Genomic DNA, 13,789 nt, shown 5'->3' on the forward strand with positions numbered 1-13,789 from the left:
TGTGACTCAATTTTATCTTGAATATGACTATGTTGACCGAGAAAACAAAGACAGTGCCACTGAATTAGGTTTGGCAATTTCTATACGTACCCCCAATGTTGTGTAATAGTGTTTGTGCACCCTCCTGATGTGACACTGTATGTGAGTGAACGAGGATACTTACAACACAACTCTTAGCTTTCCATTGGATTCAAAACAGGGAGCCTAGACCAAGGACATTGTTAGTTTAATCATTGCCGCCAAGATGATTCGATGAAGGGCTTTACAAATGCAATTATTTGTCTTTCAACAGCATCACTGGCAGTTTTTATAATCACCTTTACATAAGTAAATTATCGTGACTTATCGACTACATTAATGAGTATATAGTAAGCAGATGATGCAAGAAAATACAAATTTAGGCTTTGGTTTGTGGAACTGAAAATTTTGACTCTCTATTACTACTTCCGAAAAAAATAACTATTACAAACACTAAAACTTTGCGTACGTAATCATTAATAAATTACTCATTGTTTACCACAGGCACCATTTCATATTCAACAGACTCCTGGAATCTCTTTGGAAGCATAAATCGACCACCAAAACGTTGCTGCAAGAACACGATCACTGCAAACACAACACCCCCACAAGCAATGAAAACATCCCAAGAAGTTGAGTAGAAATCTGCTCTTGGATTTGCATACAGATAGAATCGATCAAATTGATGACTGATGTTCTTTTGACCCCTATAAAGATCATACGCATGAGGTAGTAATCGAACAAAAGTGTTCCCTATATAAAACAAATAAGACAAAGCATTCCCTTTTGAAATCTGAAAAATGTTAAGAACGATTTGTGGAAACAAGAATCCATCTAGTGTTAACCCCGCATAAGACCTCAAATCACCCCAGATTGATCGATTACTTGAGATAATGTAATCATTGTCAATCCACTTCGCTAGCAACATGATCAATCCACCACTTATATAAATCGGTAAACAGATTACAATACTCCGTATCTCATGATTCCAATGTTTCTGTTCGTCATTCCCAGGTTTAGAATTCCATGTCAATTGGAGGAGACGGAATTGCAAAATGAAAGCTACCATTGTCACTATCCTCACAATCACTTCATTCACTTCAAGCAATCCACCACTACCCCCGAGTGGAATGTTTTGAGGGTAACGAGTGTTTGAAAACATTGCCTCGAAATTCAACACTAAAGGAACCATGTACCCAAGTGTAAGAATCACCATCATCAAAACCGAAATCAAAGGAATCATATCCGGATTCTTTTTCACATGAAAGAGTTGTAGCACGATAAATAAACACGAAAGTGTCACTGAAATCAAGTCCATGATGATTTCCAAATCCATTCTCCATATCGATTCTTTCGCTTCAGTTTCAGTGTAAGTGAGAGAAACGATACGTAAAGGATCAAAGTACAATGCATCTGATCTTTCACGTAAACTTTGTATACTTCCTTTAATCAAAAAGCTTCCGTTATTCCGTTCGATACGTGGGAATCGGAATCGCACCATAATCTCACAATCGAAAGATTCATTTCTTGATTCCTTGCTAGATGAATTTAGATTCCTACAACCAATCATGCAAAGTCTTCCCGTTTGACTATCGTAAAACCCTTCCGCTGAAATCTCGACTTTACCATTGTTGGTAGAGGGTAACAACGGAATCCCGCTTTGCAATTCCGATGTTGAATTAACAAACGGACGGAATGTAATCTCGTAGCTAATGTTCATCGGACCGGTGTCACTGGTGGCGGCTGGGAGTGATGCCGCCTGAAATGGATTAGAATTTGAAGTCACCACCGTATGTGAGTTGTAAAACTGATTCCCGACAAAGATCGGAACTGCAGAGCCGGTGGAAACCATGTTTCCATGTTTCACAGACATGTCGAAAGTCATATCCCAATTATACCCTGATGGGTATGAGATCGATCCCCAATTAGGAAACTTTCTTCCAGGGCAAATCCGTCTTAATTTCTCCAATTTTGTAAACTCATACTTCGATCCATAATGATCAAAACTATGATCAAAGCTTTGAAACTTGATTGGTTCAAAGTACCCGACATCATCCGCTTTCTTGGTTGACCAAATTTGACCTTCGGTGGTATGTGTGTTCATGATTGATCGAACTTCAGGGAAATATAAGGTCAACCTGATCGAACAATCTCCGACATGAGCACTTCCCAAAGGATCAGTTTGATTCAAGATATGGCAAGCTAGTATGCAAAGCTCGTTGTTTGTTCCATTCCATGTTCCATCTCCAATTAACGTTATATTTGGATTAAAAGATTGATCATAACGACTATTCCTTCTATCTTGAAACTCCACCAAAAAACGTAACTTTCTTTCATGTGGTGAACATTGAATCGCATATAACGATAAAAAAGAAGGCGAAAAAGGAAAGGAAAGTGGGTGCCCAGTATCTTGATTCTCCAACTTGAAAGTCTTGAATTGATCTCTAAAAATCGAACACATATCTAAAGATTGCATACTAGCTACCGAATGTTGTAGAGTGAAATTACCGTTTTGCCCATTACACTCTTCGTTAGAAACCAACGAGTAATTGTATTTGAACTGAGCTACACGAGGGAACCCCATCATCGAAATCGGCTCGAAGTAATCAGAATCTTGAACGGAAGCCAAACTCTCCAAGATTCCACTGACTAAACTATTATTCAAATTTATAAACCTGGCGAAATTAAGTTTAAGAACAGCGTCAAGTTTAAGAGGTTTACCCTTTTCGGAAAACCAATGAGCGGATCCCACCATACAAAGCTTGTTAGTGGAAACTGACCAAAACCCATCTAAGTAAAACACCAATGGACGATAAAATCGTGAATAATTAGAGTGGAAAACGTAAATATTTGACGAAATGAATCTTAGTTGGGCTTGAATTTTGTATGTGTCGAAGGTTTGTGTTCTAAAGAGGTTGCTTGTGGGTGTAAAAAGGATGGATCTTTGTGAGGGGGAATCAGGGCCGAGAATGTTTTGACCACCGGTGTAATGACTGGTTACGGGTTCAAGAAACGGGTATCGGGTGAATATGTGGGTGGTCGGAATGGCTTCCGGAGCAAAGGAATTACAGTGATCGGAATAGGAGATTGTTTGAGCTGAGGAAATGACTGTTGGAATGAGGATGAAGGTTAGGATGAAGATGGTGACGAAGGAATTGGATGGAAAGAGTGAAGGATTCATGGCTGGAATGGAATTGGAGATGGGGGGTTTGGTTGATGGTTGACTTGGTTTTGATCTTATAATGTGATTTTTAACTTTTTATAATGGGTTTAATTGCTTAATATATTGTGGTGACACCTTCCAAGAAACTAAGATTGGTTTTGACGGGGTTAATGAAGTGGGGTTAAAATTGTCAAAAAGAAATTATCCACAATACTTATGTGAAATGTCCTCATCATATGTATATTTTAATTTTTTATTTTAGGATTCTTGGATATTTCGATGGATTTTTGTGGAATTCTTGTTTACTCTTGTTTTTTTGTGTTGTTCATCTACGATATAACAAATGTGAAATTTGTACAGATTCTTTTTGGAAATCAGATTGGTAGAAAAAAATTAGAAAAAAATGTGAAGGTTTGAAAATCAAAATCAAGATAAAACTTTGGATTTTTCTTGTTTTCGTGAGTTGTAATTAATGTTTCATTTTTAGGGTCTTGATTCCTGTAATATTGTAAATTATTAATCAAACCAAATGATGAACTGAATGAACTTGATATTCAAATACCATTTATACAACTTGAGTAGATTTTCTAATTTGTTTACTTATACATCTTACATATTCAATAAGAGCTAAATACATAAATTAATAACATAGTTAAGATCAATTTACACTCTAAACGGTATAACGTTTATTTATTTGCTTTTGTTAGAATATTTATGCATGTACTATATTGTTTAGGCTTATATATTAGCCCATGTTTTATATAGCCGTTCGACTGGGTTTATTTCTCACCACAATGCATCAAAATCACATGCGAGCGAACGCACACTATTGTCCATGAAATGGGCTTCTTGTGCCATCTCCACAAGTAGCGACAGAAACCACACATCAGGCCCATGTGTAAATGGGTCATTCGTATACTGCTGAAAAATCAAATGACAACGATATCCCTTCTCCTTGGTCCTGGTTTAATTCGGATCAACTCAGCTCACTTCCGTAAATGTTCAGCAGAATGTCTCTCTAAGATCCATAGCCGGGTGAATGCGTTATGACACCTGTGCCACAAAACATGTCCACACAAACCAGGTATACTCAGATAAATATAACTCTAATGCTATCCTAGTTGGAGATGGTTCCTCAATTCATGTTAATATCGAACGAACACACAATTTCCTATCCAACATTCTACGGCCCACTCTATTTATTTAAATAAGTCTATCCGGAGTGGAACCCCAAGACGTGTGAGAAGCTGACGTGGAGACTGCCAAGATGCGTGAACACCGCCCCTAGGGCCGGTGGTTGTGGCGTGAGTTTGAAGATGGAAGGAGACGACGAATAGGAGAAGGGGAAAGCTCCTTGTTTGTTCCATTCCATGTTGCATCTCCAATTAACGTTATATTTGGATTAAAAGATTGATCATAACGACTATTCCTTCTATCTTGAAATTCTACTAAAAACGTAACTTTTTTTTCTTGTGGTGAACATTGAATCACATACAACGATAAAAAAGAAGGCGAAAAAGGAAAGGAAAGTGGGTGCCCAGTATCTTGATTCTCCAACTTGTAAGTCTTGAATTGATTTGTAAAATTCGAACATAAGTCTAAAGATTGTATACTAGCTACCGGATCTACAAGAGAAGTCATCAAGGTTAAGACTTTATACCTCTAAAAGATAGATCAAGATGCACAAATTTTGGATCCACAAGTTCCAAGCTAACCAACACTTCTCCAATGAACTCCTTTCTCTTTAATGTGTACCAAAAGCACTCCAAATCACTCAAAAACCCCCAAGAATGCTCAAATGACAGCTAGGGTTACGTTTTTAGGGTTAAGGTTGATGGAGGCCGAAGATAATAGGGTTTGAACACAAGTCAAGACCTTTAAATAGGGTCCAAGACACTAAATTAGGGTTTATACCTGACTGGAGTACGCCCTGCGTACTCCAAGGCCATGCACGATCATTCATCCTAGTACGCCCAACGTACTCCCTATACGCCGAGCGTACTAGACTTAGCCCTAAAAGTCCCAAACTTTCGAAGGTCACAACTTCTTCGTTCTAAGTTCGTTTTCGACGATCTTTATATCCATAGAAAGGTAATGAGAAGCTCTACCATCCTATCAACTCTCATTTGCCTTAAAGATTTCTCAACTTAAATCCAAAATTTATAAAAGGCCTGGACTATCACTTTACAATTATACCCTTAGGCTCTACAACACAAACCAAACTCTCGGATCACCTAATCTACATTATCCACATCCAAAGGGGTCTAAATCTCTCTTTCCCCAAGGCCTAAAGCCTTATGATAACTTATCTTCGGGTCACGACCCCGAATTAGGAAACGATTCGAAACAGGGTGTTACACTTTAGCTCATTTCTCTACTAGTCTTTCTCTTTGGCACCAATGTATTGGTCACCATGACAATAAATTCTTCAAGTCTTTAATTTCCAGTAATTCAATTTCTTGTAATAAACTCGGTTGAATGATTTGTTGCATGCTTGTGAACTTGGAAATCATATTAAATTTCCTTTCCTTATATTTGATTTCATTGTTTAAAATACATTTGATATTATACAATCTTATATTTGGTCATCATCAGTTGATAGTGTTAGTCGCCTGCAATACTATATCATTTTTTACCATCATATTCACTATCTTTGGGTTTACCCACTCAAACATAATTAGATGTCTTTTCCAAATTCCTTGAATTCATCAAAATTATCCAAACACAATATGGAAAAAGTAAAAAACATTAAACGTTTTCTTTTTCAGTGTGACAATGTGTGGAATATAACAACCAATTGATGACCATTTTACTGATTTTCTCGTTTACATACATCTTAATAAAATGGAAAATCCAAACGAACGCTTCGTACCATCAACAACATAATCCGAACACTTTTGTTTCAAGCTCACATTTCTCCTCTGACTAATTAGGTTGAAGTCTTTCATATGATTACCCACTTACTTAATATGATCACTTCCACTTCCATAAACAATGACACACCGCATTTTCGCCTCCATAAATCTCATCCCGAATACACTCACTTATGAGTGTTTGGTTGTCTATGCCTCCCTCACCTCATCACACCACATAATCTATTTCTTTGTACCACAACTTGATTTTTTCTTGGTTACCCAATCCATCACCATGGATATCAATGCCTTGATTTAGCCACTCATAAAATCATTATTTCTCATCATGTTGTCTACGACAAAACATCCTTTCCCTTTTAGTTGGTAACACCAAATGAACCTCCTTAATACTCCTTCTTTAATGATACACATGACCCATTACACTTACTTCAATCCTATGTTCCCTCGCTCTCACCCTCACCCTTTCCAAAATCCATTATTAAGCTCTAATACCATTTAGTTACCATTGCCCCCCCCCCCCCCCCAATTGTGAGTTGCATAAATTGCATTTTTTACATGTTTGTTTATAGCATTGCATTACATTTTAGTGTAATTTTACATGCATTTTGCATATTTGGACATTATCAAGGATCTATCAATATTTCACCATTTTTTGTGGATGTTTCAGGGTGATTTAGAGATTGGAGCATGCTTACAATGTTTGAGGGAAGCTCTCGGTGAAGTTTCGGAATTTTCGGAGCTACATTGAAGAAATTGGAAAATCGGAAATTGGCCATTTTGTAGTTCATTACACGGCCCATGCTTTGGCAAGGCATACATTACGTGGGCGCGCTTTGGTAACTTTTTAGCACATCAGAGCCATTACACGACCGTGTAATGGAAAAGCTTATGTTACACGGCTGTGTAACGTGTCTGACAATTGATTTTTGAATTTTAACTTCCGATTTAAGTGACTTTTCTAAGTCATTTTGAGGGGACTTCGAACACACACATTAAGAGGCGATTTTGCGAAGAAACTATTATCATTTGGTTCTTTGGAAAAAACACTTTTACTTTGATCTTGTAAGTTAATTTAGGATAAAAACTTGTTGAATTTGTGCTCTAAGTTAGTCATGTGTGGCTAACTTTTCTTATTATTTCTGATTATAGATTCTTATGTGTTTGTTGTTTAGATTATAATTTGTACTTGGTTTCATGTTTATCATCTAGTAATCTTTGGTTTGGTCTTTATTATGTGTTTGATTTGTACTCTTTTCACTTAATCAATGGAATTAGGGTCCTTATGAATCTAGTTAGTCAAATAGTGAAATCTGTATATGTTTTATGATTTGATGTTGGTAACATACACTTGATTGGTTTCAAATAGATCAAAAATTAGTGTAATCAAAGATTAGATGTTAATATTCCCGAGCTTATGAGGAATGCTGGACATTGTGGTAATTATTACAAGAACTTAATGTCATTTAGTGATTTGATGCAAAAGCTTATTTGAATTGAATCAACCAAATGAAGTTTTATTTTAAGAGCATATTTTGAATAAAACATTTTTGTTAACATGGATATTAGAGCTTATTAATATCTTGATTACCAACTTAGATTGAACACGAATCATAGTCATATTACATCTTATAACATTAGACATGTGTAACACCCCGACTCTCAGGTATTAATTTTATGGCTTTATTTTCATATTGAAGGGTCTACTCGATGAGTTGGATGCCCTGACTCGTCGAGTAGGAACGTTTTGGCCACGTGTTTAAGTGATCAACTCGCCGCGTCGGAGGCATGACTCGACGAGTTGGAGCTGGAGGATGAAACCTTAATTTCTGGGGTTTTGCACCCTATTTAAAGGGTCATTAGCCTCCCTTACAACCTCCTTTGAGTCTAGAAACCCTAAAACGCGTTTTTCTCTCTTGTGTGATATTAAGCCTTATGGTGGATTGTGGAAGGAAGATCTTGAAGTACTTAAGATTAGAACAAGAGGAAGGCTGTAGATCCGAGTTCTTCTTCATCTTAGCATCGTTTTTTAGATAACAAGTTGTTACCTTGAGCTTTTTCTATCTAGATCTATGCATGTATGAGATTAGGGCCACTTTGGCCATGTTGATATGTTATTTGGGTATTAGGCGTGATCTGAAGTTGCAACTTCAGATCTAGGCTTATCTTGGTCTGCAAGATCATAAAGTTTCAGCCTTTAGTGAGTTAATACCTTATTCATCCCTTAGAACCTTTCTTTAGCTTGATTTGGGCCATTATCACCTTGCATGTATGTAAAGTTTGCAACTTTAAGTAAGAAGTATGCCTTAGGAGCTTGGATCTGCGTTATGGAGCTTTAAAGTGGCTTAAAAATCGACTGGATGGAGAAAGGACTGAAGGGACTTGACGAGTTGCATGTCCAACTCGGCGAGTCTGATGAAGATTGTTGTGCAAGGATTTCTGCATGGACTCGGCGAGTCAACTAGGGCTTTCCTGACTTTTGAACATGCATGAATTCGGCGGGTTGCAGGGAAACTCGACGAGTCAACGGAGGATTTCATAACTTCTCGAGTTCAGGAAGGATTGGACGAGTCTGTGAACTGCACTCGACGAGTTGGATCAACATGGAATGTTAACCTTGACCATTGACTTAGACTTTGACCAAGGATTGACTAGTTGAATTCTGGGGTATTTTGGTAAATTGGAAATTTATGGAAATGGTCCTATGGTAAATATAGGTGGTGGGGTCCGTGGCGGTGATTTGAGAGATTGAGCTTACCACTTCAGTTTGACAGTTGTGAGGTGAGTTTTCCTCACTATACTCAAGGGTCTAAGGCACCAATGTCGGCCCTTTTGGATTGCTATCCTGATATGTTATATGCTCGAGTATTGTTATGATCCGTTAGATCAGTATCCTGATAGATAGGATGTTATATGATGTTATGAGCCATTAGATCAGTATCCTGGTAGATAGGATGTTATATGTTGTTATGATCCGTTAGATCAGTATCCTGGTAGATAGGATGTTATATGTTCCTAATCACTGTTAGATCGGTTTGTCTGTCTATAGACTGTTATGTGATTAGCTGATATATGTGCACATGTTTGATTGGTGGTTGAGGCTTATCTGCTTTCTGAGAAAGGCAATAGACCTAGGCATTCCAACCTGATGGTTTTGGGCCGTGAGTATTCCATTTCGAAGATGATTGGACTCGTAGTATGTAGGCATTCCAACCTGTTGGTTGTGGGCATGGGTTATTCCATCCCAAGGATGATTGGACCCATAGTATGTTGGCATTCCAACCGGATGGTTGAGGGCCTGGGGTATTCCAACCCGATGGTTGACTGGACCCATAGTATGCTGTTCGTGATTATATGTATACTGTTGTGTGTATGAGTATGTTGGGGAACTCACTAAGCTTTGGGCTTACAGTTTTAGTTTTGGTTTCAGGTACCTCATATGATCGCGGGAAGGAAAAGGCGTGATCGTACAACTCCTCATGTTTATGACTTTATTTATGGGATACTCTGATATTATACTATTTTAAAAACAAGTTTTGTAATGATTAATGGTTTTGAAATGTTTTTTAAAAGTTTATATTGGGTTGATTTTTATGGGTGTTACAAGTTGGTATCAGAGCGTTGGTTTGAGTGAATTGGAGGAACACTCGTGTGAATTCAGTCTCAAATCAAGGAAAGACTTTCAAAATGATTTTTTTAAAAGGTTTTCAAAATAAGTAAAGTAGGATGCAGAGTGTACGAGTAGCCGGAGCCAGTAAGTAGACCCCAAAATACCATGCAGTTATTTGATTATATGATATGTTATAACAGCATGCTAGTACTAGGTTAGGGATCTTCAGGAATTGCATGATAGAATTGCCCGATTGCATGATGCCTGATAGCCTAGGGTTTTCTTATATGAAATTGACATCATTACTGTAGTTGCTTGTGTATGCATCATGGATGTACATAATTAAGATCTTATCGCCTAAGAAGGTTTAGTTTGGCCTTATTTCCTGTTCTTGTTTGATGAAGGGCTTAGGGTAGGATCAGGTATTCAAAAGTCTATAGGGTCCAACGTTATGTATGGCCATCATACATTAGTGTTGCAGGGTTGGTGGAAGTTTTATGGGTGGGTTGTATGAGGCCAGTAAGTCAGTTATGAGATAGTTAGCCTAACTCTAGAAGTAAGGAATGAGCGACCACCATGTATATATATATTGTTAGGGTGTTGTGGTGATACTTGAGAAAAATATGGGTAGGTGTGGAAGGTAGTATGGGCCCGTACTACTAAAAGCACAAGCCCATACGTGTAGCAAGGAAGTCATAACCTCTAGGGTTTAGTTGGGAGTTGGTTCCCTGCTGTTTGTGCGGATTATCTGATATCTTCCTAGTGTATTTTCAGTATGATGGTTACGAGCCGTTTTGTGACTGGATCCGGATCGGGATTAGGGCAGGGCGATCAGGGTGCCCCGGCAGCACCCGAGATTATCGGCCAAGTGGGCCAATATTGACAGAGGATCGCGTCAGGGAGATCATCCGCGAGGAGGTGGTCGAGACTATCCGGGGTCAGATTCTGGAGATGTTTGGGTCTATTAAGACTGCCATGATGGAGTATTTTGATAACAGATATGCAGCCCTAGCTGAGACGGCTGCCGCAGCAGCTACAACTAGGGGTGAGCAAAAACCGCACCGCAACAAAAATTAACCGCAAAAACTGCATAAACCGCAACCGCAAGAAAAACCGATGGTGAGGTTTTCTGTTTTTCAAAAACTGCAAATTTGCAGTGAGGTGCGGTTATTAGTTTTCAAAAACCGCAAAAAAAAACCACACCGCACCACATATATTATATACAATTTTTTTAATTAATTATTAATATATTAAATATTAAAAATAAGACAAGTTTCATGGATGAAAGATGGATAAAATACTAGAAGGCAAACGTATTGGTGTTTTGTTATGTTTAACTTTGAAAAATGGTGAAATTAGACAATATTAAGATATTTCTTGTTAATTACTATTGATTTGACGTTTTAAAGATATTAGTGTTTGTGATTTAAGTTAATTGTATTATACTTTATCGTTTTTTTATTATTACAAGTAATATGTTTGAACTTTTAAAACCGTTTGAGTTCTAAACTGTGGTTAAAAACCATACAAAATAACCACACCCAATCCATGCGGTTAATAACCGCAACTCAGAAAAAACAAAACCACACTGCAAAAATAACTGCCTAACCGCACCGCAAAAATAACTGCACCAAGCGGTTTTGAAAATGGATTAACCGCATTTACGGTTAGTGGCGAGGTTTTGGCTAATAACCGCACCTCGCTCACCCCTAGCTACAACATATGTAGAGGGAGGATCGGGGCTTTCAGTACCGGGACTTCGATAACACAAAGCCCTCGACCTTCGATGGGACTTAGGATCCGATCATAGCCATGAGGTGGCTGTCTGATGTGGAGGGATGTTTCTTTACATGCTCATCTCCTACTGACCAAAAGGTCAGATGTGTCCTGAAATTGCTGAGGTCGGGGCAAAGGATTGGTGGAGATTGATGATTGGGTCGTATACGGATGACCAGAGAGCTGCTATTACGTGGGAGCAGTTCAGAGATATGTTCTGCGCTCACTATATCCCATGTTTTGAGAGCGAGTGGTTGTCACAAGAGTTCTTGGATCTGAGACAGGGTACGAAGTCGGTGACAGAGATCACCTGCATGTTTACCGAGAGGGCGATGTTTTGCCCGGAGTTTGCTTCTGAGCACGCTCAGATGACACATTATCTGAGCATGCTCAAGACTAACATCCATCAATTGGTTGCCACCCAATGATGTGATACACTGCTGGAGTTACAAGAGGCTGCTAGGCGGCGTAAGTTGGAGATTGAGCTGCAGTTGAGGGAGCAATGGTAGGCCCCAGTATAGTCACAGCTGGCGCCAAAGCTGTCTAAGACCGCTGATACCAGATCTGGGGGACAGCCAGGCCGCACTTATGGGAAGTGCGGAAAGGCTTATTTGGGGATTTTCCGATCAGGGAGCGGGTGCCACAAATGTGGAAAGCAAGGTCATCTGGCCAGGGATTGCAAGCAACATACTCCAACTCTCGGAGTCAGACTTAGTTACCATTATGATCAGGTGGGCCATATGAAAGCCTAGTGTCCCCTACTAGCCGCCAAACTGGCATAGGCTCTCGTGCCGGCTACACTGTGGATCACTAACGAGACGCAAGGTAGAGCGAAGCCCCCAAGGGCTCAGGGATGTGCCTTCTAGCTTACAACAGAGGAGGCCAGGGCAGTACTAGATGTGGTTGCTGGTATGTTTCTATCCCTTATGATACTGATTATATATGCTTTATGCTTATCTATTTGTACCTGTGATTAGGTACGTTTATAGTGAACTCCTTGCTTGCATTGGTTTTATTTGACTCGGAGGCAAGTCGGTCGTTTGTGTCTCAGACGTTTAGTATGGGGTTCGTGTGTCAGTAGGAGAGCTAGAGTGTTCGTTGCGAGTCTCTATCACCAACGAACAAGGAGTTTTCGCTTCTTTAGTTTTTCAGGGATGTGTGTTGGAGATAGTCGGGGTGTCTTTCTCGGTAGACTTGATTTCGATTCCCATGGGGGATGTGTGTGATCATGGGTATGGAATGGCTTAGTCGTTTTAGTGCCATAATCAACAGTGAGGGTCAGCGAGTGGTGGTTCGAACCCCAAGTGGGGGAAAAATGATTGTCTATGGCGAGGGTACCAGATTGGGATCAGGGTTTTGTTCTGATTCCATGGCTCGACAGTACATTCAGCATGGGTGTGCAGGTTATCTAACGTATGTGGTAAGGGAGTTTGCTGACGTATTTTGGGTGGAGTTTCTCGGAGTACCTCCGGAGAGGCAGGTCGAGTTTAGGATCGACCTAATGCCAGGTGCGGCCCCTATCGCCAAGGCGCTGTACCAGTTGGCACCACCAGAGATGCAGGAGCTGTCATCACAACTATAAGAACTGTTGGGCAAGCAGTTCATTCGTCTGATTAGTTCCCCATGGGGAGCGTCGATACTCTTCGTCAGGAAGAAGGATGGTTCGCACAGGATGTGCATTGATTACCGGGAGTTGAATAAGTTGACGATGAAAAACCGTTATCCACTCCCGAGGATAGATGATATCTTTGATTAGTTGCAGGGAGCATCTTGGTTCTCCAAGATAGACCTGAGGTCCGAGTACCATTTGGTCAGGGTTAGAGATGAGGACGTGGAGAAGACCGTGTTTCTGACTTGTTATGGACATTATGAGTTCGTGGTGATGCCGTTTGGGCTCACCAACGCCCCAACAGTATTCATGGACCTGATGAATCGGGTCTACAGACCGATGATCGATCGCTCGGTCATCGTGTTCATAAACAATATCTTGGTATACTCCAAGACCCGAGAGCAGCATGAGGAGCACCTTCGGGAGTTATTGGGAGTTTTGAGGCGGGAACGACTTTATGCCAAGTTCTCGGAGTGTGAGTTTTGGTTACGAGAGGTTCCGTTCCTTGGAAACCTCGTTAACCAGCATGGGATTTTGGTTGATTCGGCCAAAATCGAGGCGGTTATGAAGTGGGAGGTTCCGAAGTCTCTCTCGGATATTAGGAGCTTTCTGGGATTGGCAGGGTACTACCGAAGATTTATACATGATTTCTCCAAGATTGCAGTACCCCTCACTCGTCTGACGAGGAAGGGTTGGATTTCCAGTAGGGCCCCGAGTAGCAAAGGGCGTTTGAGACTCTCCGA

General features: G+C 39.8%; 1 protein-coding gene across 1 annotated transcript; it reads right to left on the reverse strand.

The window, feature by feature from the left end:
* Positions 1-502: 502 nt before the first annotated feature.
* On the reverse strand, positions 503-3,199 carry LOC111916983 (uncharacterized). The gene has a single exon (XM_023912627.1). The coding sequence runs from the start codon at positions 3,197-3,199 to the stop codon at positions 503-505; it is 2,697 nt and encodes an 898-aa protein (XP_023768395.1).
* Between the last annotated feature and the right edge of the window lie 10,590 nt (positions 3,200-13,789).

Source organism: Lactuca sativa, chromosome 9, assembly GCF_002870075.4.
Source record: "Lactuca sativa cultivar Salinas chromosome 9, Lsat_Salinas_v11, whole genome shotgun sequence".
NCBI lineage: Eukaryota > Viridiplantae > Streptophyta > Magnoliopsida > Asterales > Asteraceae > Lactuca > Lactuca sativa.

What these genes read in the sequence shown, in the direction of transcription:
- LOC111916983 (XM_023912627.1), bottom strand. Translation starts at nt 3,199, where the DNA reads ATGAATCCTTCACTCTTTCCATCCAATTCCTTCGTCACCATCTTCATC.